A 27,324-nucleotide genomic window follows, 5' to 3' on the forward strand; every position below is an offset into this window, starting at 1 on the left:
TTCACTTCAGTGGCTTCCCCATTATCTTGAATTCTGCTGTGAAATCCCTGTTTGACTCTTTCTTTATTAGCCTTTTTTTCTCTGTAAGTGTCTCCAACTCATGAAGTACTTCACAAAACACCTTTATAGATTGTCTTGGAGAATGCCACATCTTGTAGCAACTTCAGAGAAATGAAATAGGGAGAATGTGTAAATAGAACCCCCATGCAGTCAAATGCACACTGCTGACATTTGTGCTAGACAATAAAAGCAAGCTGTGCAAAGATCAGGGTAATGTCCATACCTGGCACACTGCCTTCTAAGGGCACCTTGCTGGGAAACTTGGCAAAGCTTCTGATTGATACTAAAGTCCATTTTTGGTAGCAGAAAAAGCTGGGTATGGTAATGTTTCTCACTTTGTTTAATAGATTAAAAGATTGGATATAGAAATTTCTTGAAACATACTGATTGTAAACTTAGACTAGAAATTAATGTGTCCAGGGACAGGAAATATCCCACATTCCAAGACTGCTTCCTGGTATTGCCACAGAAGAATGGAACTCCTGGTCATCCCTAATCTCCTCTCTGACTTCTTTGGATCCACATCTGAACCCTCTTCCATGCTTACTTTAAGAAGAAACAGCAGCCAGGAATTTGGAAAAGTCACATGGGCAGTTACTAAAATACTGGCCTTACCTGCTGGTCTTGGAGCATTTCCTGATGGGAACTAGATTTAAAAATCAACAGCAGCTCCCTGTCTAGCTAGCACTGTGAGATGAGGGAAGAGACCACACAGCAATTGCCACTGGGAGTGACAAGGAGAGGTTTGCTTTCAGATTAGGCCCAGTCAATATGTTTATTCAAGCAGAAAACAGGTAGATGAAGTGGCTGTGTTTGCCTGCTGCTAAGAGGACCTCACACAAAGGTTACTCATTTTCTGGTACAAAGGTTGTTGGCAGCTTGTTTCTAAGAGAGCTGCTGTGTCCAATTAGTCCCACTGCATTTCACCAGGGCTTCCTGACTCCTGCGCCTTCTGATCGGCAGCATCTCAGCTCTCCAGCTGCCTCTTTCCTTGTGCTCAGTCTCTGTCACCTGTCAGCCGTGTTCTGCCTTGGCCAGCCACCTGCCTGGTTTGTCACTGTCATCCCTTAGCACAGAGAGAAGACAAACCCTGATGATAAAGGAGGAGAGATAAAGGAGAGCTTCATTCTGGAGCTTCTGAGAACTGAGACTGGCATTCCATCTGAATAGGGCAAAGTGCCCTGAAAACTTCAGGATGTCTCTAAATATTGGGGTATGCAGATGCAGAAAGAGTAGCCTGAACAGAGAATCAAGGATTTGAGACTTGAGTGCACTGTTCTTCACGTAAGCCCATCACTGTCATCTGAGAGTTGTGCCTAGCACAAATTTCTAAATAGCTACATAAACAAAGCTGGAAGAGAATGAGAATTGCACAGCCAGTGCTGGTTCATAAGCTGTTTGTCATCAGAGCCCTCTTGCTGGCCAGAGGAAGGTTATTTAATCTTTTATTTTAAATGTATATTGGAAAACTCCTCCTTGGTGCTGTCATTGATCCATTGCCCTGTCCAGAAAAAATAATGGATGGTTTGCTGTTGTAAAGAATAGTGGATGGATCTAACTGCCCCGACTCAATCCTTAATGCACACAGGCTGCTCCTCATGGAGGTACCTCTCCAAGTTAGCTTGTTCTGAAGTGGATCTAGCTGTTTATGAGCCACATAGTGGCAGATCTGCAGGATGATAAGGAAATTCTGGGTGCTTGGAGGTTTTCTGTCTCATTTCCAAGCCTGTTTTAAAAATTGCTGTCGCTACTGTCTGTCACACCTTTTTCCCAAGAGTTTCTCTTGGAGAAACCTTTTGCATTTTAAGTCTCCTTGCTGAAATTCTGTGTTGAATTTTCATGTTTAATTGTCTTTCACTACTTCTGTTCCAAACTGAGTGTTGCGATCCTCAGACAGGCCTGTGACTGACCTGCTAAGCAGAGAATATGGTACCTTTTGTTGAAGCTGCCTTTGGAGCAGTCTGAGAAGTAGAAGGAAGGAGAAGCAAAGACTCACCTGCAAGAGACAAAACAACCCAGGGCAGTGCTTGTGTCTCAGAACTGTCTACTCTGTTTGTTCAATGTCCTTTCCAGTGACTGTGTCAGAGCTCTCTGTGTACCAGTAAGAGCAATTCAGCTGGAGAGGAGTGGGAATGCCTCTGGAAACTTTTTCTCAAGAATGTTTTCTAGAAAGCTTTTTGTTTTGGTACAGTGCAGAAGAATGTGGATGTTAGATCCTCACTGCAATTCTCAAGAACTCAAGTAGCCTTAGACTACTGATCATGGATTTCTTTAAGCTTTAGAGATGTCACTGTTGTTCAGGTGTTTCTGGCTTTTACAAATTCCAGCTTTTTCCTTCACACTTTTCTTTTGTACAACTTCCCAAAGCAGCAGTATGGCCAGGACTGAGGTGAGAGAGCTGTTACACACAATGTAGTGTTCAGGGCATAGCCATATGTGTGCCTGAGAACTGAACCCAGCCCTCCTTCCACTGCCAGGGCAGTTGCCAGAGTAGCAGCTCCAGTTGTTTTCATTCCCAGCTCATGACTAACACTAGGATGTTGCTTTTCCATGTGAGCAGCCCTTTCTGCTTTATCTCTGTCCTGTAAATAAATCAACCATAGCAGAGAACATCCCTTGTCTCATCCCCCATACGCCTCTCTTCCATTTCTTCCGTTTGTTCTGGAACTGGAATCAGTAATCCTAATATAACTGACCATTCAGCCCTGCCATCGTGGGGTCATGCTGTGCAGGAACCTTTTGTGTTCTTCTTCTGCCTCCCTCCATTTCTTGAGCTCTTGCTGAGAATTTGAATGTTTTTTCAAATAATATCTTTTCCTTTCACTTACCTGCTCCCTCATCCATTCAGCAGATACACCTGTCACCTCTTTATGCTCTGTGTCCTTTCCCCAACCCTCCTTATGCCCTTTATCTCTTAATTACTCTTAATGGTCAGATGTTGCTCTGCTCTTTGCCCTCAGACAAAGCAGTTGACACCATTGGGGTGACATGCAAGACCCAATTTTATTCAGACCCATTTTCCCAACTGCTTAGCAAAGAGGGCAGCTTTTCCATCCCTGATCCCACTGCGTGGTGCCACCCCATGCCCCAGAGCTAAATTCACACGTTCAGTGACACAGAAAGTACTTGCCTATCAGAGAAGCCAATACTCTGTCACCTGCTACAGAACTGTGAGGTGTTGTCAGCATAATGGGCCTGGGGCAGGTCTGGCCAGGTGTCTTGTACAGGGAAGTGACTCCCTCTGGTTTGGATGCAGCTGCTTTGTGGTTTGTTTGTGTGAGGTGTTGGTATTTGTTCTTGTAAATGAGTGATGTGTTTGAGGAAAATCATCCTGGGTATGGATTGTTAAAAAACTAAAGCTGCCTTAGTGCTGTCACTCCAGTGGTGGCATTTGCAAGTAGATGGTGACAAAATGTGTGTAAGAAATGTGTAAGAAACTATTGTGAGCCTGACTTACTCTTACACACACTCAGTGGTTTTATTTAAAATCTGTATATAAGAAGTAGCAACGTATGTAAAAACAGGTATGCTGTTGTTAACAACAGGAATGGACAGGAGATAGTTGTGTTGAAATACAAAAAATGGTATTGCCTGTGTTTAATTAGAAGTTAACTAAAGAGTGGAATGGCCCATTCTATTTGAGCATAAAGATAGGCATTTCCAAATTGGTTCTTGCTCTTTATTGGAAGGGAAAGAAAATATCAACATTAATAATAAATAAAAATGCTCAGTGTAAAAACAACAAAGCATTTCTAGAAGGTTAAAGAATCTCAGTGGGTCAGGTGGGATTTAAGTGTAGTTTAAAATATTAACTGGGACCTATCATAGTTGTGGTAACATAAACTTTAGAATTACATCAATCCAAATGATAGAACTGAATAGATTGTCTCAGGTTTATGGGAATGAAATGACAAACTGGGGAGGATTTGCTTTGACAGTTTTCCACATAAAACTTTCTTGAAACCAGTGCACTTGTAGAAAATGTGTTTGTATTTTGACAACATTTTGCTTTCTCGAAGAGAAACTGCTTCTTGAAAACTACCTCCTAACACTAACGCTCATATCTGAGTACAAGAGACAGCACTTTCTTTCTAGCTTGGCAGTCTAAGGGTGGCCACTGACGTGTGCATTCAGGGACCTAAAAGCATTTCTGTGCAGTTCCTGTCCTCGCCCTACACAGGAATTGTGGAAGATGAACAGATTTTACCTTTCATTTTGGCCAAGGCACCCAGAACTTCATATCAAATGTCATGTGCACAGATGCATTTTGGCTGTCACATCTTAGAGCAGTGTCGGGAAGCTCAGAGACTCAGACTTTGAAAACTTCCTGTTAGACGAGCCAGGAGAATGCACAGCAAGGGAATGTGGGAAGATCATGATCCCTGTCTAGGAGTGAGCTTGTTTCACAGCAAATGGGGCCTGGTTTCCAGCTCTGAGCACCCAGTTACTGCTAGAATGAAAGAGTTGGAGTTGTTCATTCTGGAGAAGAGAAGGCTCCAGGGAGACCTTAGAGCCCCTTCCAGTACTCAAAGGGACTCCAAGAGAGTTGGAGAGGGACTTTGGACAACAGTTTGGAGTGACAGGACAAGAGGGAATGGCTTCCCACTGACAGAGGGCAGGGTTAGATGGGATATTGGGAAGAAATTCTTCCCTGTGAGGGGGGTGGAGCCCTCGCACAGGTTGCCCAGAGAAACTGTGGCTTCCCCATCCCTGGAAGTGTCCAGGGCCAGGTTGGATGGGGCTTGGAGCAACCGAGTCTAGTGGAAGGTGTTCCCGCCCATGGCAGGGGCATGAAACTGAAACTAGATGGTCTTCAAGGTCCCTTGCAACCCAAACCATTCCATGATTCTGTGTTTTCACCTGGGCAGGTAGCGGTGGCTGTAGCGTGCTCTGGTTCCCTGTTCCTGTGCTCAGTAGCAGCAGTGCTGTGAGGCACAGGAGGGAATTCTCTTCTGGATTTCTGGGCAGGTCTCAACTGCCATTCTTTGTCCTAAGAGCTGTGCTGCTGTTTGTGTTTTAGGAGCAGATCCCTATGTGCTTGTCAAGTGTGAGAACCAAAATGTGCGCTCCCCTGTGCAGCACGACACAACCAGTCCCGTCTTCAACACACAAGTGATTTTTTACAAGAAGAACATTGACAGTCCTATCACAATCCAGGTGAGACAAACCACACAGGACAGGCCGCTGAGGGCAGGAAGGGGAGCACAGCAGCATCACTGGGCTTCACCTGTGCCAGCTCTTCCTTTGTATGACTGATACCCAGGAGAGAAGTGTGAGAATCTCTGCTTCCCTCAGTGAGTTATGCCTGGAGTTGTTCTGCTGATTCTCCAGTCTAAGTCTGCTCCATAAACACCAGCTGATGGCACTTAGGAATCTGAAGGCATATTTCATTCCAAGGCTTTGAAAGAATTTTTGGAATTACCTTTTGCCTTATATGGTACCCAATGAAACAGAGACAAAGAAAAGCCATGTGTTGTCCAGAGTCAGCATTTGAAGCAAAACCAAAGGCAAGCTGTGACCTAGAAAGCAAAAAACTGCATTCATTCCTTATTTGCATAGAGTATGTAAATGAGCATGCAAATCCAGATTCTCCCACATGCTCTCTAGACAATTAGCTAAATTTAGATGTACGCCCACTCCTCACTGCTTTTTCAGGGGGCTAATGGGGGTGACCGTCCTCGAGCACTGCCCTTGCAGGTGGAATGTGAGAGCAGCAACACTTCAGCTGGGTTCTTTTCTGTTCCCTTGTCTCTAGGTCTGGAACAGCAACATCCTGTGTGACCAGCTCCTGGGGCAGGCAGTGCTGGCAGCTTCCCCCAGTGACCCCCGAGAGCAGCAGACGCTGCAGCTCCGAGGGAGAGGCGGCCAGGAAGCAGCCGAGGTGCCGGGTCACATCACCATCAAGGTTTTCTCCAGCGATGACCTCGCGGAGCTCTGAGCGCCGGAGCCCCGCAGAGCCAGACAGAGCTGTCACCTCGCAGCAGCGGGACTCGTCTGTGCCTGCCGGGGCGGGGACTCGGGAGCACAGGGTGCACATCATCATAATCGCTTTAAAAAGACAAAGCCCTCAAAACTCTCCGTGTTATCACTGATAATGGGGAGAGAGGCTTTGAAAGAGGGGAAAACACGTATTTATACATATATATGTTCATGATACAGCACATACAGTAGAAGAAGGGCCAGACAAAATGCTAGCAGATAAGCTCATTAAGATGTGACCATCTTCCAAGCAGCATCTCTCAGGAGCTCTCAGCACATAAACTGGAAGCCCATGTGTCTGTCCTCACAGTTCCCAGCACATCCTCATCTATTCCCAGCAGTAGGATTGGATGCAGGCAGGAATGGCTCCAGTTCCATGGGCACCTACCAGCAGATTGGGGGAGTGGCAAGCACAAGGTGGATTTGCATCACTCAGTCCTTGTTCACTGCCAGCCTGGATCTGGGAGGGTGATTTTTTCCCCCATAGAGGGATATAAATCTCTCGATGCATTTCAGTGTTATTGCTACAGATCAGATGTTTCTGTTTCGTGATGAACTCAAGGAGTTCAGTCATAGCTCTTGGCCTTAGACCCTGTGAGCCAGGGCAATTAAAACAGAGGGACAGGTCTTGCAGTGGCTGCTTGAACATCACGGCAAATAATAGCTATGTCCACATACAGGCTCTCAGATCAACTTTCTGACTCTTCTCCACCTCGAGCTGATGACTCACAAGTTGGTATCTCTGTCCAAGAGCAGGAAAGGCACCTCACAGTTCAGCTGTGGTTTTGCTCAGAGCACAAATTCACTAATGGGAGCCTCCTAGCTAAGGAAGCTTTGTTTAATCCACATGATGCTAAACATGGAATAACACTCCTTTTCTCTTGTTAGATGGGTAGCACCAGACTGAAAAAAAAGCAAATTAGCTCATGACAAGGACGGGTTTGTAAAACCAAGGTCTTGTGCCCTGGCAGGTGTCAGGTTTCACTCTCAAAATTTTGCTTTGATTTATTGCTGACAAATCCAACATCTTTGATAAAGTTTCACTTGGCTGTCATGGAGAACAGGTATTGTTTCACATTTCCTTCAAAGCAGGGTTCTGGTACAAACTTTCTCTTACGTTCTGCCTGCAGCCTTGTGGCAGGGTTCCCTCACAGCTCTTTGTGTGTGGGCACGCTGGGCAGTGACCTTGGCAGTGCAAGAGGCTCGCTGTGTCAGACACTTGGAAGTGGATTTTATACAGCTGCAAATTCTTGTCTGTAAAGAGAAGCTGAAGGATGACTGTTCTGCCTTTTGTACAGCCAGGAAATTTGGATTTCTGTGTATCTCATAACTACTCCGGCCACATTGTGCAACTTTTATAATTTATAAAATGGCTCCTGATAGCGTTAATGTTTTCAGAAAAAGCTTTTAAGTCTCTTTGGGGCTCCAAAAGGATCGCTGCTGTGGTAGGAAAATGCTCTGACAAGTTGGAGATGGAATGTAAGGCTATGAACAATGCTACAGTGCCATCAGCTCAGCTGCATGTACCAAGTACCTAAATCCTGCTCTTTTCAAATAGCTTGGGTTCAGGCCATTTAGCACACAGAGTGTTTGTCAGCTGTGTGAACTACATGCCCCACAGGCAAGTGAAATTCTCTGTACGCTCATGGCTTCAGGGTTGCTTATCCTCTGAAATTTCAGTCTCTGTGTAAGGGTTGTCCCCAGCACCAGCAAGGCAGAGGGAGCATGACCCGCAATTCCTGGTTGTGCACAGCCGACAAAGAGGGAAGTTTGGGTGATGAGTATGAAAGTGGTGGCTTTTAGGCCTTGGAATTCTGTCAGCTCCAAATATTTCTAGTTTGTCCCCATGGCATAGGGACAGGCAACCTTTGAACTCCAGTACTGCCTGGAGGGAATGGCAGTGCTGGGAGCTGCGGGAGGCTGAGGCCAAGCAGAATGTCTGTACATCTGCATTTATTATTTCTTGGAAGTAGTTGGAACAGACAGGGTTTGCCCATCAGAAGGAGCTGAGTTCCCAAGCTGGGAACACAACTGGCTGTGCTGATTTACAAGGCTTCTGGCTTCCCCAGTGAATCCCAGGTGAAGCCAGGCTGCCTGTTCCCCGCATGATAGCCAAGGCTGGGCAGGGACGATGCCCCCTCGCTGTGGGCTCCAGCTCCTAACAGAGCTGGGCAGTATTTTTTAACAACTTGTGGGAAAAACAGGGTTTTTTGGAGGGTGCTGCATTTATGTACATACTCAGGTCACCTTCAGCAGAGAGTCCCTCGGAAATGAAAACGGGGGAAATGGGTGGGAAATGTTTCATTTCGGCCTTTCATAACTTCAGTGTGAAGTGACCGAAGCAAAAGGTTTACAAACACATATTCAGGGACTCCTGCCTCCGCCTGCCCCGCTGGCAGCCGCGAGAGGGCGATCTGTATCCATTCACCCACCCATCCTTCCATCCGTCCAGGTAAAACCATGGCCAGGTACCGACGCAACACACACACCGATAAATACAGGGTATCGTTTACAGAAGAGATCATACATTATCCTATACACGATATTATACCTCTCTCTACAGTGTGTAGCACCTATAGAAGGGCCTTCGAATGTCTATAAAAATACATATTTATATACATATACTACAGATACACACAATATATATTTACACAAACGCTATATATATACAGAACATATATACACACTATATACACAGTCTCTCTATATACAAACACATATATAAATTATCTATATATAAGGGAGCATTATATAAGGGGCTACAGTGAAGAAGAGTTATGGGGTGTTGTGCAAATGCCCTATAGAGTACAGAGTACAGCTCTGTCCATAGCACTGTAACACCCTATCTATATATAATAATAATTATGCAGTACATTGTGTGTCTATATATTTTATAAATTTGCACACCCCCCATATAACGCTCCCACATTTAGTAATCTCTATGTATTATATACATCTGTTTTGTAATCTCTATATATTTAAATGTCTTTTATGTCACTATGTTCTGCCATGTGGAGGGAGGACAGGGAATCCTCCATATCCTGTCTGCCTGTGGGCCTCTCCCAGGGAAGGCTGTCACCCTCTGTGTCAGCCTCAGTTCCCAGGGCAGAACTGGGATGCCTAAAGGACACTCACCTGAGCACAAGCCTGTGGAACAGCCCAGCTCCCTCCCCCTCTGTCCAGAGTGGCACAGACACTCCCGACCTTTCCCAGGAGCTACGAGGCAACCAAGAGGTCAGGAGGCATCGCCAGAAACGACTCCATCACTCTGCTCTCTTTTGCCCTTCTCGAGTCCTGCGCAGACCCAAGGTGGCAAATCCCATCAGTCCGTGCATTTCCATGCCTGGCCACGATTCCCCTCTGGAGCAGCCCACACCCAGTTTGTCTCCGAGTCTGGAAGATTAGTCTGGTCCCAGAAAGATGCAAGCACCCCGGGCTGGGCTTCTTCCAGCCTGGCTCTGCGCATGCTGAGGCTGCTCTGTGCTCTGCCCGGGCTCTGCAGGGGCTCAGCCCCTCACACTGCTGCTCTGAAAGCCTCGCATCAGACGTGCCCTTTCGGAGCACACGGGCTGACCTTCTGCTTTTTCAGCTGAGGAAGACTCATCCAGGCATAGAGATTGCAAGTGGTCATACAAACCCAACTGTCAAGAACTCAAACACTCTACGGTCCCAGTTGAATACCTGTACCCAGCGGGGTGATTTGTCTGCCCCACTCTCCATCTGGTTGTGGCTGGACTTGCAATTGCACTTTCTTCCTCATATAGAAGTACCACGACTGGGCAAACGCAGGCCAGTGGGATATATTCCAAAGGCAATGTGGTCTGGAGCCGATGAATGAAAGAAGCCCTTCCCCAATTCCAAACCATACCAAAACCCCCATCAATGGGACTTCCCAGCTATGAATAACAACAAAAGTTTATTTACAAATGAAGTGGCTGCAAAGATCAGAGTAGATATTGGCTATTTTCCTAGTCCTTGTCTACTCTGTGCCTCCTTTGCCAGTGGAGGCATTTCCATGTCGGGAAAGGGGACTTCTTCAGGTTGTGGTGCTGCAGCAGTGCCAGGATTTTTGAACTGTGCAGAGGGGCAGGTATCCCCAAGGGACAGTTTCTTCTGTCTCCTGTCTCCTGCAAGGGACCCTGACTCGACTTGGTAGTTCAAAACCCCTTTTCCAGGTGTCAGTGGCTGGGCTGAAACACCATGTCATGGCACGGCTACAGCCCTCACAACCTTCAGTCCCAAAGAGTGAGTGCTGTCTTCTCAGGAACTTGCAGCTTCCTTCTCTACTTGCTCTTCTTTCCCCTCTTGTCCAGAAAGAGAGGGAGCCAGCAGAGGTTCTGGTGCCGCTGTTCTGGGTCTCCTGACTGCATCAATCAGAGGAGCCATCTCAACAAGACTCTTGGATTTTCCTAAAAACGGATGCTGCACCAAAAACCAAAGAAGAACAAAAGGAGCCATTACTTTCCAAATGCAGTTTCTCACAGGCTCCAGTGGGATTCCTCTGGTTACCAGCAATACACATCAGGAGGATGTAGGGAACTATCTAGACCTCCAACTTTCCTCTGAGGAAAGGCCAAGAGGGATGCCACTGGAGAAGAGAAGGTGCCAGGGAGAGCTTATTGTGGCCTTTCAATCCTTCAAGGGGACACATGTTTTCAAAGGGCCCGGTTGCAATGGGACAAAGGGTCATGGTTTTCAAGTGGAAGAGGATAGATTCTGGTTACATCTAAGGAAGTCATTGTTTAGAATGAGGGTGCTGAAACACTGGCACAGGAAGTGGATACCCCACCCCTGGTCAGGTGGGACAGGGCTCTGAGCAACCCGGTCTAGCTGAAGATGTCCCTGCTCGTTGCAGGGGGGTTGGACTAGATGCCACTTAAAGGACCCTTCTAAGCCAAATTATTCTGTGATGCTACTTAGTTGTTTAGCTGATGACAAAGTCCATCCCTGGACAGCTGTTTCACCTGCAGCCACTTTACCTTCAGCAGCTTCCTGGCCGTCCATCGACGCTTCACATTCTGGTTCAGGCAGGACTGCAGGAAGGAACGGAACACAGGAGACAGGTTTCTGGGAGTCTCCAGCTCGGGTGGCACGTCCTTAGGCTTGGGACAAAGGAAACACAAGACAGCCATTAACCATCCTTCCCCGAGGGAAAAGCTCCAGCACAGGCCAGTCCTTGTTTTCTGAGAGTTGACCTGGGGCTTTTCCAGGAGCCCTGATCAACATTTGAGCTTAAGGAAGCAGAGAATTTTCAGCATCCAGACCAGTCCTGCTAATTGCCTTCATCTCTTTTTGCTGCCTTCTGCAAGGCAAATGCAATCCAGAAGAAGTCTTCCAAGAAAAGTCAGGGACCTTTTTCAGAAGGACTGGAAGACTGACATTTTCCGTAATTGTTGCCTTCCTCAGGAATTAACTGTGCAGCATTTAACTTGGTTTCAGCTGTTAGTCATGGGGTTTTATCCCGGTATGCCTTCCTGGCCTATTGCACACTCCTTTGGTGTAAGAACGGGTCATTTCATTTTAGGGAATTAGCATCTACAACTGCAAACTTGAAAATACATTGGCTTACTCCAAGGAGCTGTGCTAGAACCTACTTTTAGAAATGTACTGGCTAATACATACTTGTGGCAGTACTAGAAGCAGTGACCTGCCCTGAAAGGCTCAGGTAAGCAGTGGGCACTGGTCCAAGTTTGAAAAGACTTCTGGCCTGCAGATCCCCTTGAAATGCTTTTCACAGTAATTCTCCAAGGGGAGAATCCTGCTGCTGAAAAATTCCTGCCGTTGGGAGATCCAGCTCCAAGAGAGTTCAAAGAGCACAGGAGGAATTCAAGCATTGTTGGAGGCCCAAACGGCCCATTTCTGCACTGGCACATGTCGCTTCTCCTGTGAGCAGATGTGCTCCAGGACACTTTTAGACGTGGGCCTTGGTGGCACTAGTTCAAGCTGATGTCCGTGGGAGAAAGATATGGCTCAGGGGAGAAAGGCAGGGCTCTCTGACAGTATTTGCACCTTACCTGTGTAGGACCATCCACCATTTCTAGTGCCATGATCCCAAGGGCCCAGATGTCCACTTTGGCATCATATCTGTCTCTTCTCAACAATTCTGATGCCATATAGAAAGGAGTTGCAAAAAATGACCTCCATGTCTTCTGCCGGGGCTGAAGCCAAGTACATAAGCCAAAATCAACTGCAGAAAAAAGAAATAGCGTTAAAACCAGCTTGAATTATGAAAGCAAGCACAAGAATGCCCCACTCCTGGTCTGAGAGCACAGTGTTGAATCTAGCTGGAAGAGTGGCTGTGCTCTGTTTCCTCTGGAAGGGACATACCCAAACCAAAGGCACTCTTGACAGCCTCATCCTCTCTAGAGCTCTCTGCACATTGCAACTCTGCTCTCAGCTTACAGCAGTGGGCTGGGTGCTCCCACCAGCACCACTTTTGGGGAACTGGCAGGCACTCAAAGGCAACCCCAGACCCTGCCTCCCAGGAACGCTGTGCCTGACCAAGAACACCTACTCAATTTCACAGATCCATCCACTCCAAGAAGAATATTGTCACTTTTGATGTCTCTGTGGATCACTCGATTTGAATGAAGGAAGTCCAGGGCTTTCAGGCACTGAGATTAAACACAGAAACACAAGGGGAAAAATTAATTAGGCTGATTTTATCACACAAAAAAGGAAATGGCTCTAAAACATCAAATTTCCAGGTGACACATCAATTGCAGACATAGTTCAAGTGGCAAAGATAAGAATAATATATGATTTAAATTGAAATTAAACTAGAAAGGAAAGTACAACAACATTATAGGAGTATAATAACAGAGTACAAGAAATGCAGTGAGACTGGCAGGCCGTTCACTTGGATGCTCTTTTCTTCTCCACATCATAACAGCAATGCAGAAACAAAGCTCTGAACGGGAAATCACTCCTGTTCTTACCACCTTTTGCAAAGAACCATCCTGTCCAAGCTGTCAGAAGCAAGAGCAGCATCCCTTACCTCCCGACTGATAGAGGCTATCATCTCTTCCTCAAGAGCTTGTATGGAAATGACATCGCCTAAGGTGCATCCCTCCACATATTCTGTCACCAGCCAGAGTTCTTCATTGAAAAGGTAGCTGAAAGAAGAAACCCACAGCATGGAGATGAATGGGTCCAGCTAAATGACCTTATGGGAAAGACTGCAGTTGAGTTTTCTTGCCAGGTCACTTGTAAATGAAGAGAGAATCTGAGCAGGCTAAATGAGAAAGGCTCATCTGTGAAAAAGGAGATGTCCTAGATGGCAAGCAAGGCAAAAATGCAGTTTAGTGACAGCAGAGAGAAATGTGGAACCAGGACATTGCCATCAGCTGCTTCATCATCTTAATTCATCCCTTCCAGCCTGAACTCCAGGAAGCAGGCAACACAGACTTCTCCACGGGAGGAGGGTGTGCACCACTGAGGGCAGATGTTGGTCAAGCCCTTGGAAAGCATTGCATAAAGTGCATTCAGAAACAGGGAAAACCATTTAAAACCTGGCACATTGTGTGGTTGTGCAAACAAGAGCCTAGTCTTCCTGGCATCCACAGCAACAGAAAGTAGAGGGAAAACCCCAAGGTCAGTAATTTCTAGGTGGGTTTATCAGCACGTATCATTAAGGCACAGAAAAGATGATCAGTTTGAAAAAAACCAGACCCCAAAAGAACAGGGAGGTAGTGAACTGAAGGGCTGTGGCTTTAGGAAGACATGGCAGATGCAGGTTTTGGAAGACACGCTTCAAACTACCTATACCAGAAAAGGCCAAGGCAGACACAAGGCAAGCTCCTCCCTGAAGGAGCTAAGAGACCTGTGCCCTGCACCTCCCATCCACTGCAGGTGGAGGAGTTGAGAAATAATGAAGAGCTCCATGTTCTTCCAGTGACCAAAGTGGCTTTTTAGCCTTTGGCTTGCAGTGTGTCAATGAACCTCGACGTGATAATCCCAGAACCACTCACCTGTCTATATAATGAATGATACTGGGGTGCCTCATGCTACTCAGGACCACAACCTCTGTTACAACAAGCGCCCTTTTGTTCTTTCTGTCGCGGAGAAAAATCTTCTTGATGGCCACCTAAAAGGAGATTGAAAGCCACAGACTTGAGAAGTCTGTTGCACGGGACCACAACGCACATGGAGCAGGTGTTTTTGGAATGATGGAGCCAGGGTGGGCCAAACTGCCTGGGATTAGACACCAGAGCTTCTTAACTGACAGGACAAGAGACGATTCCTCCACTCGCCCTTGTGTGCCAGTTACAGGACACATGGCTATAGACATTTTGCCTTGTAAACTCTGGACAAATGGTCTGCAAACAATCAATCCATAATGGAGGAAATCCCATCCTAAAAGGTCATGAGAGTTACACAAAAAAATACAATCCCAGAACTTTCTAACATCTTGAAGTTGGATTTTGCAACTCTAAAGAACGTTTTTAACCCAGTTCCTATTTGCAGTTCTTTTCTGGGTTTGAAAAGGAATAACCCATTCTAGGGTGTTTTATGGATGTGGCCGGGGTTATGAGCAGCGCTCAGGGCCTTTAGATCCCTTGCAGACTCCTGTGTAAGTGCACTTCCCAAGTGCAGCACTGCAGCTGGGTAAGGAGCCACCAAGTAGCTGATGCATTAGCATAGTCAGTAAATAAGTCTGAGCAAAGGAGTCCTTCTCTGAAAGATACCCCTGCCCTCCTTGTGTTCTTTTGGGGACTTAGTAAGGACAAGGTCTGTCCAAACCGTGTGTTGCAGGCTGACGCTTGTCTGCCCTCAGAGGAACAGTCTCTGCAGCAAAGATCTCGTGGCCACCCAGAGCTGTGGCCACAGCTCCCAGCAGAGGGGAAAGCACTCGAGAGCTGCACAATCTGCTGGGGGTGCTGGCCCTTACCTGTCCTCCTGTGGCAATGTCAACTCCTCGGAAAACTGTTCCAAAAGTCCTAGAAACAGAACAGCAGCCAAGAAAGGAGAAGGCGTTTAGGCCCTGGGTGAGAAAGCCAGCCCAGAGAGCAGAGCTCTGCTGCCCAGAGTGTTTATAAAACACTCGGCTTCAGCCAGCAGCCCAGCAGCCCAGCAGCCCTCTGCCATGCAGGGTGGCCAGGAGAAAACATAGGACATACTCCATGTCCTGCTCCTTGTTACAGGCAAGAGACTGCCAGCATTGAGTTGTCTTTGACAATGCCTTCTGACCACAGTTATTAAATACTGATCAGGACTGACAGACAGGAGGATGTAAGCCCAGTGTCTGCCCATGTTTGCAGCTTGCCCGACTGCATGCTTGATATGACACCAGCAAAATCCCTGGCCCATGGTTTTGTGGAAGTAGCTGAGATTGGACTTACCCTTGGCCAATTATCTGCTGTAAAGTGTATTTCTTCGTAGGGTTCTCCTCACTCACAATGCCCTCTGAAAGAAACAACATGAAAGATGCTCGTGTGAAACAGAGATACCACCTTGCAGCAGATCCGAAAGGCAGCCCCACTGTGCGGGGCTGTGAGCCCTTTGTAGTCAGCTGGTAACAACAATCACAAGAGCAACAGAGGCAGCTCTGAAGCACAGGTGGCTCGACAAACACTCTGTTCCTTTAGTACAGCTAAAGTTGACATGCATACCATGGACTGCTCTGCCAGAAGTGAAATACATGATACGTACTGAGATCGGCGAGGTAAATACTTGTTAGTGAGGATATCAGTTGTGGCTGGTCTGAGCTTTTTCTCCCTGTGCTGGTTTCCCCAGAGCTTTTCTTCCCAGTCCTTGTTTTCTGTGTGCATTTTTTCCCAGTGCCACTTTTGCCAGTGCTTGTGCTTGGCATTTCAGTGTCGGGCAAGGAGTCTTCTTTAGGTTGTGGTGCTGCAGCAACACCTGCCATTGCAGAACTCTTGAGGATCTGTGGCAAGAATTAGGTTATGTCAGAAAGGTGGCTTGCAGAGATGTCCTGAGATCATAGTTCAAATGCAAACCCTTGGGAAGATGCTGTTGGCCACAAGTCAGGCTCTTAAACTCTCTTTTGCTGCCCACTTTCACAAAGTGAATGGACGAGAAGAAAAGACTGGATTTACACAAGTTCATGGGCAGTTTTCTCTTCAATTTTCATGCATTTTCTCAACTAGGTCGTGCAGAGGGGCAACTACCCTCTAGGGCACAGTTATTGCTGTGTGTCCTGCAAGGGACACTCTGACTCAACTTGGAAGTTCAAAACCTCTTTTCCAGGTGTCAGTGGCTGGGCTGAAGCACCGTGTCATGGCAGGGCTAGAGCCCTCACAATCTTCAGTCCCAAAGAGCAAGCACTGGCTGCTCAGGAACTTGCAGCTCTGATTGACACCAAAAGCAGTACTAATGTACTCTGGCACTTACTGATTTCACTCCTTCAGGCTTTGCTTTGACAACTTTCTTCTCTACTTGCTCTTCTTTCCCCTCTTGTCCAGAAAGAGAGGGAGCCAGCAGAGGTTCTGGTGCCGCTGTTCTGGGTCTCCTGACTGCATCAATCAGAGGAACCATCTCAAAAAGACTCTTGGATTTTTTTAAAAACCGATGCTGCACCGAAAAACCAAAGAAGAACAAAAGGAGCCATTACTTTCCAAATGCAGTTTCTCACAGGCTCCAGTGGGATTCCTCTGGTTACCAGCAATACACATCAGGAGGATGTAGGGAACTATCTAGACCTCCATCTTTCCTCTGAGGAAAGGCCAAGACAGATGGCACTGGAGAAGAGAAGGTGCCATGGAGAGCTTATTGTGGCCTTTCAATCCTTCAAGGGGACACATGTTTTCAAAGGGCGTGGTTGCAATGGGACAAAGGGTCATGGTTTTCAAGTGGAAGAGGATAGATTCTGGTTACATTTAAGGAAGTCATTGTTTAGAATGAGGGTGCTGAAACACTGGCACAGGAAGTGGATACCCCACGCCTGGTCAGGTGGGACAGGGCTCTGAGCAACCCGGCCTAGTTGAAGATGTCCCTGCTCATTGCAGGGGGGTTGGACTAGATGCCACTTAAAGGACCCTTCCAAGCCAAACTATTCTAGGATGCTACTTAGTTGTCATTTGAAAAGCACCAAGAGTGGAGATTAGTAAGAGAGGAGGCCTCCTGATGCCTCTGAGTTTAGCTGATGACAAAGTCCATCCCTGGACAGCTGTTTCACCTGCAGCCACTTTACCTTCAGCAGCTTCCTGGCCGTCCATCGACGCTTCGCATTCTGGTTCAGGCAGGACTGCAGGAAGGAACGGAACACAGGAGACAGGTTTCTGGGAGTCTCCAGCTCGGGTGGCACGTCCTTAGGCTTGGGACAAAGGAAACACAAGACAGCCATTAACCATCCCTCCCCGAGGGGAAGAGCTCCAGCACAGGCCAGTCCTTGCTTTCTGAGACTTGACCTGGGGCTTCTCCAGGAGCCCTGATCAACATTTGAGCTTAAGGAAGCAGAGAATTTTCAGCATCCAGACCAGTCCTGCTAAGTGCCTTCAACTCTTTTTGCTGCCTTCTGCAAGGCAAATGCAATCCAAAAGAAGTCTTCCAAAAGTCAGGGACCTTTTTCAGAAGGACTGGAAGACTGACATTTTCCGTAATTGTTGCCTTCCTCAGGAATTAACTGTGCAGCATTTAACTTGGTTTCAGCTGTTAGTCGTGGGGTTTTATCCCGGTATGCCTTCCTGGCCTATTGCACACTCCTTTGGTGTAAGAATGGGTCATTTCATTTTAGGGAATTAGCATCTACAACTGCAAACTTGAAAATACATTGGCTTACTCCAAGGAGCTGTGCTAGAACCTACTTTTAGAAATGTACTGGCTAATACATACTTGTGGCAGTACTAGAAGCAGTGACCTGCCCTGAAAGGCTCAGGTAAGCAGTGGGCACTGGTCCAAGTTTGAAAAGACTTCTGGCCTGCAGATCCCCTTGAAATGCTTTTCACAGTAATTCTCCAAGGGGAGAATCCTGCTGCTGAAAAATTCCTGCCATTGGGAGATCCAGCTCCAAGGGAGTTCAAAGAGCACAGGAGGAATTCAAGCATTGTTGGAGGCCCAAACGGCCCATTTCTGCACTGGCACATGTCGCTTCTCCTGTGAGCAGATGTGCTCCAGGACACTTTTAGACGTGGGCCTTGGTGGCACTAGTTCAAGCTGATGTCAGTGGGAGAAAGATATGGCTCAGGGGAGAAAGGCAGGGCTCTCTGACAGTATTTGCACCTTACCTGTGTAGGACCATCCACCATTTCTAGTGCCGTGATCCCAAGGGCCCAGATGTCCACTTTGGCATCATATCTGTCTCCTCTCAACATTTCTGGTGCCATATAGAAACGAGTCCCAATGAAAGACCACCGTTTCTTCTGCCAGGGCTGAAGCCAAGCACAGAAGCCAAAATCAACTGCAGACAAAAACAAGGACTGTTAAAACCGGCTTGAATTATGAAAGCAAGCACAAGAATTCCCCACTCCTGGTCTGAGAGCACAGTGTTGAATCTAGCTGGAAGAGTGGCTGTGCTCTGTTTCCTCTGGAAGGGACATACCCAAACCAAAGGCACTCTTGACAGCCTCATCCTCTCTAGAGCTCTCTGCACATTGCAACTCTGCTCTCAGCTTACAGCAGTGGGCTGGGTGCTCCCACCAGCACCACTTTTGGGGAACTGGCAGGCACTCAAAGGCAACCCCAGACCCTGCCTCCCAGGAACGCTGTGCCTGACCAAGAACACCTACTCAATTTGACAGATCCATCGATTCCCAGAAGAATATTGTCACTTTTGATGTCTCTGTGGATCATTCGATGTGAATGAAGGAAGTCCAGGGCTTTCAGGCACTGAGATTAAACACAGAAACACAAGGGGAAAAATTAATTAGGCTGATTTTATTGCACAAAAAAGGAAATGGCTCTAAAACATCAAATTTCCAGGTGACACATCAATTGCAGACATACCTCAAGTGGCAAAGTTTAGAATTATAAATAAAATGAAATTAAACTAGAAAGGAAAGTACAACAACATTATAGGAGTATAATAACAGAGTACAAGAAATGCAGCGAGACTGGCAGGCCGTTCACTTGGATGCTCTTTTCTTCTCCACATCATAACAGCAACACAGAAACAAAGCTCTGAACAGGAAGTCACTCCTGTTCTTACCACCTTTTGCAAAGAACCATCCTGTCCAAGCTGTCAGAAGCAAGAGCAGCATCCCTTACCTCCTGACTGATAGAGGCTATCATCTCTTCCTCAAGAGCTTGTTTGGAAACCACAGTAGATAAGGTGCATCCCTCCACATATTCCATCACTATCCAGAGTTCTTCATTGAAAAGGTAGCTGAAAGAAGAAACCCACAGCATGGAGATGAATGGGTCCAGCTAAATGACCTTATGGGAAAGACTGCAGTTGAGTTTTCTTGCCAGGTCACTTGTAAATGAAGAGAGAATCTGAGCAGGCTAAATGAGAAAGGCTCATCTGTGAAAAAGGAGATGTCTTAGATGGCAAGCAAGGCAAAAATGCAGTTTAGTGACAGCAGAGAGAAATGTGGAACCAGGACATTGCCATCAGCTGCTTCATCATCTTAACTCATCCCTTCCAGCCTGAACTGCAGGAAGCAGGCAACACAGACTTCTCCACGGGAGGAGGGTGTGCACCACTGAGGACAGATGTTGGTCAAGCCCTTGGAAAGCATTGCATAAAGTGCATTCAGAAACAGGGAAAACCATTTAAAACCTGGCACATTGTGTGGTTGTGCAAACAAGAGCCTAGTCTTCCTGGCATCCACAGCAACAGAAAATAGTGGGAAAACCCCAAGGGTAATAATTTCTAGGTGGGTTTATCAGCACGTATCATTAAGGTAAAGAAATGATGATCAGTTTGAAAAAAACCAGACCCCAAAAGAACAGGGAGGTAGTGAACTGAAGGGCTGTGGCTTTAGGAAGACATGGCAGATGCAGGTTTTGGAAGACACGCTTCAAACTACCTATACCAGAAAAGGCCAAGGCAGACACAAGGCACATGTGAACCTCGATGTGATAATCCCAGAACCACTCACCTGTCTATATAATGAATGATATTGGGGTGCTTCCAGGACCTCAGGACTGCAACCTCAGTTAAAACAAGCTCCCTTGTGTTCTTTCTGTCGAGAACAAAAATCTTCTTGATGGCCACCTAAAAGGAGATTAAAAGCCACAGACTTGAGAAGTCTATTGCACAGGACCACAACGCACATGGAGCAGGTGTTTTTGGAATGATGGAGCCAGGGTGGGCCAAACTGCCTGGGATTAGACACCAGAGCTTCTTAACTGACAGGACAAGAGACGATTCCTCCACTCGCCCTTGTGTGCCAGTTACAGGACACATGGCTATAGACATTTTGCCTTGTAAACTCTGGACAAATGGTCTGCAAACAATCAATCCATAATGGAGGAAATCCCATCCTAAAAGGTCATGAGGGTTACACAAAAAAATACAATCCCGGCACTTTCTAACATCTTGAAGTTGGATTTTGCAACTCTAAAGAACGTTTTTAACCCAGTTCCTATTTGCAGTTCTTTTCTGGGTTTGAAAAGGAATAACCCATTCTAGGGTATTTTATGGATGTGGCCGGGGTTATGAGCAGCGCTCAGGGCCTTTAGATCCCTTGCAGACTCCTGTGTAAGTGCACTTCCCAAGTGCAGCACTGCAGCTGGGTAAGGAGCCACCAAGTAGCTGATGCATTAGCATAGTCAGTAAATAAGTCTGAGCAAAGGAGTCCTTCTCTGAAAGATACCCCTGCCCTCCTTGTGTTCTTTTGGGGACTTAATAAGGACAAGGTCTGTCCAAACCGTGTGTTGCAGGCTGACACTTGTCTGCCCTCAGAGGAAGAGTCTCTGCAGCAAAGATCTCGTGGCCACCCAGAGCTGTGGCCACGGCTCCCAGCGGAGGGGAAAGCACTCAAGAGCTGCACAATCTGCTAGGGGTGCTGGCCCTTACCTGTCCTCCTGTGGCAATGTCAACTCCTCGGAAAACTGTTCCAAAAGTCCTAGAAACAGAGCAGCAGCCAAGAAAGGAGAAGGCATTTAGGCCCTGGGCAAGAAAGCCAGCCCAGAGAGCAGAGCTCTGCTGCCCAGAGTGTTTATAAAACACTCGGCTTCAGCCCAGCAGCCCAGCAGCCCTCTGCCATGCAGGGTGGCCAGGAGAAAACATAGGACATACTCCACGTCCTGCTCCTTGTTACAGGCAAGAGACTGCCAGCATTGAGTTGTCTTTGACAATGCCTTCTGACCACAGTTATTAAATACTGATCAGGACTGACAGACAGGAGGATGTAAGCCCAGAGTCTGCCCATGTTTGCAGCTTGCCCGACTACATGCTTGATATGACACCAGCAAAATCCCTGGCCCATGGTTTTGTGGAAGTAGCTGAGATTGGACTTACCCTTGGCCAATTTGCTGTTGTAAAGTGTATTTCTTCGTAGGGTTCCCCTCACTCACATAGCGTTCTGAAAGAAACAACATGAAAGACGCTCGTGTGAAACAGAGATACCACCTTGCAGCAGATCCAAAAGGCAGCCCCACTGTGCGGGGCTGTGAGCCCTTTGTAATCAGCTGGTAACAACAACAACGACAACAATAACAATAACCACAACAGCAGAGGCAGCTCCGAAGCACAGATGGCTCCACAAAGACTGATTTTCCACAGTCTTTTGAGGCTTTACCTTGACAGGAAACCAAGCACATGGAGGAATGCTCAGAGGAGACAGAAATCAGAAAAGAACAGGCACCAATGCAAGAGTTTGTTGTCTACAAACATTAAGGAGAGCTGGTGCAACAGAGCCCTATTTTTTTGGAGAGAAACACTCCGTGTGATTCAGCAGAAGGAACAGCCACAGTGCTCTGTTGCTTCCTCTCTTCCTTTAGTAGAACTAAAGCTGACATGCATACCATGGACTGCTGTACCAGACAGGAAATACATGATACGTACTGAGTTCAGCAAGGAAATGTCGTGTTAGTGGGGACAGCTTTGGCGGCCGGTCCATGATTTTCTTTGGAATGCTTTTCTTCTGAGTGTCTCTTTTCCCGGTGCTTGTGCTTGGCATTTCAGTGTTGGCAAAGGTGACTTCTTCAGGCTGTGGTGCTGCAGCAACAGCTGCCATTGCAGAGCTCTTGAGGACCTGAGGCAAGAATTAGTTTATGTCAGAAAGGTGCCTTGCAGAGGTGCCCCGAGATCATAGTTCAAATGCAAACCCTTGGGAAGATGCTGTTGGTCACAAGTCGGGTTCTTAAACTGTCTTTTGCTGGCCACTTCGCAAAGTGAATGGACGAGAAGAAAAGACTGGATTTACATGAGTTCATGGGCAGTTTCCTCTTCAATTTTCATGCATTTTCTCAACTAGGTTGTGCAGAGGGGCAACTACCCTCTAGGGCACAGTTATTGCTGTGTGTCCTGAAAGGGACACTCTGACTCAACTTGGAAGTTCAAAACCCCTTTTCCAGGTGTCAGTGGCTGGGCTGAAGCACCATGTCATGGCACGGCTACAGCCCTCACACTCTTCAGCCATGCATGGCAAGCACTGGCTGCTCAGGAACTTGCAGCTCTGAATGACACCAAAGGCAGTGCTAACCAAAGCTGGCACTTACTGATTTCACTCCTTCAGGCTTTGCTTTCACGTTTTCCTTCTCTGCTTGCTCTTCCTTACTCTCTTGTCCAGAAACAGAGGGAGCCACCAGAGGTTCTGGTGATGGTGATGTGAACCTCTCTGTAAGGAGTCTCCTGACTGCATCGAGCAGAGGCCTAATGTTTTTGAGACTACCGGATTTTTCTAAAAATGGATGCTGCCCAAAAGAAAAAACAAAGAAAGAAAGGAGCCATTACTTTCCAAATGCAGTTTCCCACAGGCTCCAGCGGGATTCCTCTGGTTACCAGCAGTACACATCAGGAGGACTGAGGGCACCATCTACACCTCCAACTTCATGTCCAGGCCCTTGCTATCACAGGCAAACATGGCCCATAAGGCCCTTAATCAATTTCTCAAGGTGTCTGCAGCAAGGAGGTTTGCCTTGCCAGTGCTCGGGAATGCCACTTGCTGTCTCAGGCCTTTTTCCATTTCAGAAAACTCAAAGGACTCCCTTAGGTTCCTCTTCTCTAAAGACCTGGGCTATTTTAGGTGTGAAAACTGATGAGGAGCATAAGCCCCTCCTCGGGAAATTCCCCTACCTCTAAGCAAGGTCAACCCCAGGAGGATGCAGGCCTGTGTGTTGTTCTGAAGAGCACTGAGGTGGAGGTTCTCAGCACCCAGACAAGAGCAGGGACACAAGGGGCAGAGCGCTGATGGACTCAGCTCTGGCTTGCAGGGAGAGCAGTGTGTGCATTCCACCCCTGCCCCTCCCTGTGCTGGCTGCCCCCTTCCTTCCCAGCAGGGACAGCCCAGTGGCACCTTGTGCAGCTCCCTCTCTCTGCCACAAAACCTGCCAGAACCCTGGAGCACTTCTGGCCTGCTGGAATGTGCCAGGCAGCAAATGGGGCTGGGACAAGGCCCGCTCAGCTGTCCCTCCTTGGGTGGCAGAAACCTCAAAGAGAGAGGCAGGAGGGACAGCTGTTTCACCTGCAGCCACTTTACCTTCAGCAGCTGCCCGGCCGTCCATCGACGCTTCTCATTCCGTTTCAGGCAAGAATGCAGGAAGGAATGGAACTCAGGCGACAGGTTTCTGCGAGTTTTCAGCTGGGGTGGCTTGTCCTTAGGCTGGGACAAAAGACACAAGGCAGCCATTAACCATCCCTCCCCGAGGGGAAGAGCTCCAGCACAGGCCAGTCCTTGCTTTCTGAGACTTGACCTGGGGCTTCTCCAGGAGCCCTGATCAACATTTGAGCTTAAGGAAGCAGAGAATTTTCAGCATCCAGACCAGTCCTGCTAAGTGCCTTCATCTCTTTTTGCTGCCTTCTGCAAGGCAAATGCAATCCAAAAGAAGTCTTCCAAGAAAAGTCAGGGACCTTTTTCAGAAAGACTGGAAGACTGACATTTTCCATAATTGTTGCCTTCCTCAGGAATTAACTGTGCAGCATTTAACTTGGTTTCAGCTGTTAGTCATGGGGTTTTATCCCGGTATGCCTTCCTGGGCTATTGCACACTCCTTTGGTGTAAGAACGGGTCATTTCATTTTAGGGAATTAGCATCTACAACTGCAAACTTGAAAATACATTGGCTTACTCCAAGGAGCTGTGCTAGAACCTACTTTTAGAAATGTACTGGCTAATACATACTTGTGGCAGTACTAGAAGCAGTGACCTGCCCTGAAAGGCTCAGGTAAGCAGTGGGCACTGGTCCAAGTTTGAAAAGACTTCTGGCCTGCAGATCCCCTTGAAATGCTTTTCACAGTAATTCTCCAAGGGGAGAATCCTGCTGCTGAAAAATTCCTGCCATTGGGAGATCCAGCTCCAAGGGAGTTCAAAGAGCACAGGAGGAATTCAAGCATTGTTGGAGGCCCAAACGGCCCATTTCTGCACTGGCACATGTCGCTTCTCCTGTGAGCAGATGTGCTCCAGGACACTTTTAGACGTGGGCCTTGGTGGGACTAGTTCAAGCTGATGTCAGTGGGAGAAAGATATGGCTCAGGGGAGAAAGGTAGGGCTCTCTGACAGTATTTGCACCTTACCCGTGTAGGACCATCCACCATTTCTAGTGCCGTGATCCCAAGGGCCCAGATGTCCACTTTGGCATCATATTTGTCTCCTATCAACATTTCTGGTGCCATATAGTAAGGAGTCCCAATGAAAGACCTCCGTTTCTTCTCCCAGGGCTTAAGCCAAGCACAGTAGCCAAAATCAACTGCAGACAAAAACAAGGACTGTTAAAACCAGTTTGAATTATGAAAGCAAGCACAAGGATTCCCCACTCTCAGTCTGAGAGCACAGTGTTGAATCTAGCTGGAAGAGTGGCTGTGCTCTGTTTCCTCTGGAAGGGACATACCCAAACCAAAGGCACTCTTGACAGCCTCATCCTCTCTAGAGCTCTCTGCACATTGCAACTCTGCTCTCAGCTTACAGCAGTGGGCTGGGTGCTCCCACCAGCACCACTTTTGGGGAACTGGCAGGCACTCAAAGGCAACCCCAGACCCTGCCTCCCAGGAACGCTGTGCCTGACCAAGAACACCTACTCAATTTCACAGATCCATCCATTCCGAGAAGAATATTGTCACTTTTGATGTCTCTGTGGATCACTCGATTTGAATGAAGGAAGTCCAGGGCTTTCAGGCACTGAGATTAAACAAAGAAATGAGAGAAAAAAATTAATTAGGCTGATTTTATCACACAAAAAAGGAAATGGCTCTAAAACATCAAATTTCAGGTGACACATCAATTGCAGACATATTTCAAGTGGCAAAGTTTGGAATAATAAATGAAATAAAATGAAATTAAACTAAAAAAAAAGTACAACAACATTATATGAGTATAATAACAGAGTACAAGAAATGCAGTGAGACTGGCAGGCCGTTCACTTGGATGCTCTTTTCTTCTCCACATCATAACAGCAACGCAGAAACAAAGCTCTGAACAGGAAATCACTCCTGTTCTTACCACCTTTTGCAAAGAACCATCCTGTCCAAGCTGTCAGAAGCAAGAACAGCATATCCCTTACCTCCCGACTGATAGAGGCTATCATCTCTTCCTCAAGAGCTTGTAAGGAAACCACAGTAGATAAGGGGCATCCCTCCACATATTCCATCACTATCCAGAGTTCTTCATTGAAAACGTAGCTGAAAGAAGAAACCCACAGCATGGAGATGAATGGGTCCAGCTAAATGACCTTATGGGAAAGACTGCAGTTGAGTTTTCTTGCCAGGTCACTTGTAAATGAAGAGAGAATCTGAGCAGGCCAAATGAGAAAGGCTCATCTGTGAAAAAGGAGATGTCCTAGATGGCAAGCAAGGCAAAAATGCAGTTTAGTGGCAGCAGAGAGAAATGTGGAACCAGGACATTGCCATCAGCTGCTTCATCATCTTAATTCATCCCTTCCAGCCTGAACTCCAGGAAGCAGGCAACACAGACTTCTCCATAGGAGGAGGGTGTGCACCACTGAGGGCAGATGTTGGTCAAGCCCTTGGAAAGCATTGCATAAAGTGCATTCAGAAACAGGGAAAACCATTTAAAACCTGGCACATTGTGTGGTTGTGCAAACAAGAGCCTAGTCTTCCTGGCATCCACAGCAACAGAAAGTAGAGGGAAAACCCCAAGGGCAGTAATTTCTAGGTGGGTTTATCAGCACGTATCATTAAGGCAAAGAAATGATGATCAGTTTGAAAAAAAACAGACCCCAAAAGAACAGGGAGGTAGTGAACTGAAGGGCTGTAGCTTTAGGAAGACATGGCAGATGCACGTTTTGGAAGACACGCTTCAAACTACCTATACCAGAAAAGGCCAAGGCAGACACAAGGCAAGCTCCTCTCATCCACTTCAGTTGGAAGAGTTGAGAAATAATGAAGAGCTCCATGTTCTTCCAGTGACCAAAGTGGCTTTTTAGCTTTGGCTTGCAGTGTGTCAATGAACCTCAATGTGATAATCCCAGAACCACTCACCTGTCTATATAACGAATGATATTGGGGTGCCTCACGCATCTCAAGAGTGAAACCTCAGTTAAAATTATCTCTCTTGCGTACTTTTCCTTGCAAAGAAACATCTTCTTGATGGCCACCTAAAAGGAGATTGAAAGCCACAGACTTGAGAAGTCTGTTGCACGGGACCACAACGCACATGGAGCAGGTGTCTTTGGAATGATGGAGCCAGGGTGGGCCAAACTGCCTGGGATTAGACACCAGAGCTTCTTAACTGACAGGACAAGAGACGATTCCTCCACTCGCCCTTGTGTGCCAGTTACAGGACACATGGCTATAGACATTTTGCCTTGTAAACTCTGGACAAATGGTCTGCAAACAATCAAACCATAATGGAGGAAATCCTACCCTAAAAGGTCAGGGAGGTTTCACAAAAAAAAATACAATCCCGGCACTTTCTAACATCTTGAAGTTGGATTTTGCAACTCTAAAGAACGTTTTTAACCCAGTTCCTATTTGCAGTTCTTTTCTGGGTTTGAAAAGGAATAACCCATTCTAGGGTGTTTTATGGATGTGGCCGGGGTTATGAGCAGCGCTCAGGGCCTTTAGATCCCTTGCAGACTCCTGTGTAAGTGCACTTCCCAAGTGCAGCACTGCAGCTGGGTAAGGAGCCACCAAGTAGCTGATGCATTAGCATAGTCAGTAAATAAGTCTGAGCAAAGGTGTCCTTCTCTGAAAGATACCCCTGCCCTCCTTGTGTTCTTTTGGGGACTTAGTAAGGACAAGGTCTGTCCAAACCGTGTGTTGCAG

At 47.0% G+C, this 27,324-nt stretch overlaps 2 protein-coding genes across 20 annotated transcripts in view; one reads left to right on the top strand and one right to left on the bottom strand.

The window, feature by feature from the left end:
• The window catches only part of LOC113986826 (calpain-5-like), a 45,603-nt gene extending 38,175 nt beyond the window's left edge, over positions 1-7,428 (top strand). Inside the window, exons 12-13 of the mRNA XM_027718868.2 lie at positions 5,081-5,217; positions 5,816-7,428. Coding sequence (XP_027574669.1) covers positions 5,081-5,217; positions 5,816-5,998 — 320 coding nt within the window. The 3' untranslated portion in view covers positions 5,999-7,428. The remainder of the gene's footprint in view (positions 1-5,080; positions 5,218-5,815) is intronic.
• A 2,508-nt stretch (positions 7,429-9,936) lies between these two features.
• The window catches only part of LOC113990269, a 63,276-nt gene continuing 45,888 nt past the window's right edge, over positions 9,937-27,324 (bottom strand). For 15 of the 19 annotated variants that reach the window (XM_039382746.1, XM_039382744.1, XM_039382730.1 and 12 more), the window contains 24 exons: positions 26,539-26,654; positions 25,602-25,719; positions 25,120-25,219; positions 24,619-24,791; positions 23,586-23,708; positions 22,606-22,800; positions 21,950-22,139; positions 21,404-21,467; positions 20,960-21,008; positions 20,040-20,155; positions 19,204-19,321; positions 18,726-18,825; positions 18,225-18,397; positions 17,192-17,314; positions 16,393-16,572; positions 15,691-15,925; positions 15,381-15,444; positions 14,930-14,978; positions 14,010-14,125; positions 13,037-13,154; positions 12,554-12,653; positions 12,054-12,226; positions 11,019-11,141; positions 9,937-10,461 (listed from right to left, as the gene is read on the bottom strand). In XM_039382746.1, the coding sequence (XP_039238680.1) occupies positions 10,300-10,461; positions 11,019-11,141; positions 12,054-12,226; positions 12,554-12,653; positions 13,037-13,154; positions 14,010-14,125; positions 14,930-14,978; positions 15,381-15,444; positions 15,691-15,925; positions 16,393-16,572; positions 17,192-17,314; positions 18,225-18,397; positions 18,726-18,825; positions 19,204-19,321; positions 20,040-20,155; positions 20,960-21,008; positions 21,404-21,467; positions 21,950-22,139; positions 22,606-22,800; positions 23,586-23,708; positions 24,619-24,791; positions 25,120-25,219; positions 25,602-25,719; positions 26,539-26,654 (3,078 nt within the window). In that variant the 3' untranslated portion in view covers positions 9,937-10,299. The remainder of the gene's footprint in view (positions 10,462-11,018; positions 11,142-12,053; positions 12,227-12,553; positions 12,654-13,036; positions 13,155-14,009; positions 14,126-14,929; positions 14,979-15,380; positions 15,445-15,690; positions 15,926-16,392; positions 16,573-17,191; positions 17,315-18,224; positions 18,398-18,725; positions 18,826-19,203; positions 19,322-20,039; positions 20,156-20,959; positions 21,009-21,403; positions 21,468-21,949; positions 22,140-22,605; positions 22,801-23,585; positions 23,709-24,618; positions 24,792-25,119; positions 25,220-25,601; positions 25,720-26,538; positions 26,655-27,324) is intronic. The other 4 variants (XM_039382740.1, XM_039382738.1, XM_039382737.1 and 1 more) reach the window with 4 other exon arrangements.

Source organism: Pipra filicauda, unplaced genomic scaffold (genome assembly GCF_003945595.2).
Source record: "Pipra filicauda isolate LSUMZ 115617 unplaced genomic scaffold, ASM394559v2 scaffold281_size1565311_pilon, whole genome shotgun sequence".
NCBI classification, from domain to species: Eukaryota; Metazoa; Chordata; class Aves; order Passeriformes; family Pipridae; genus Pipra; species Pipra filicauda.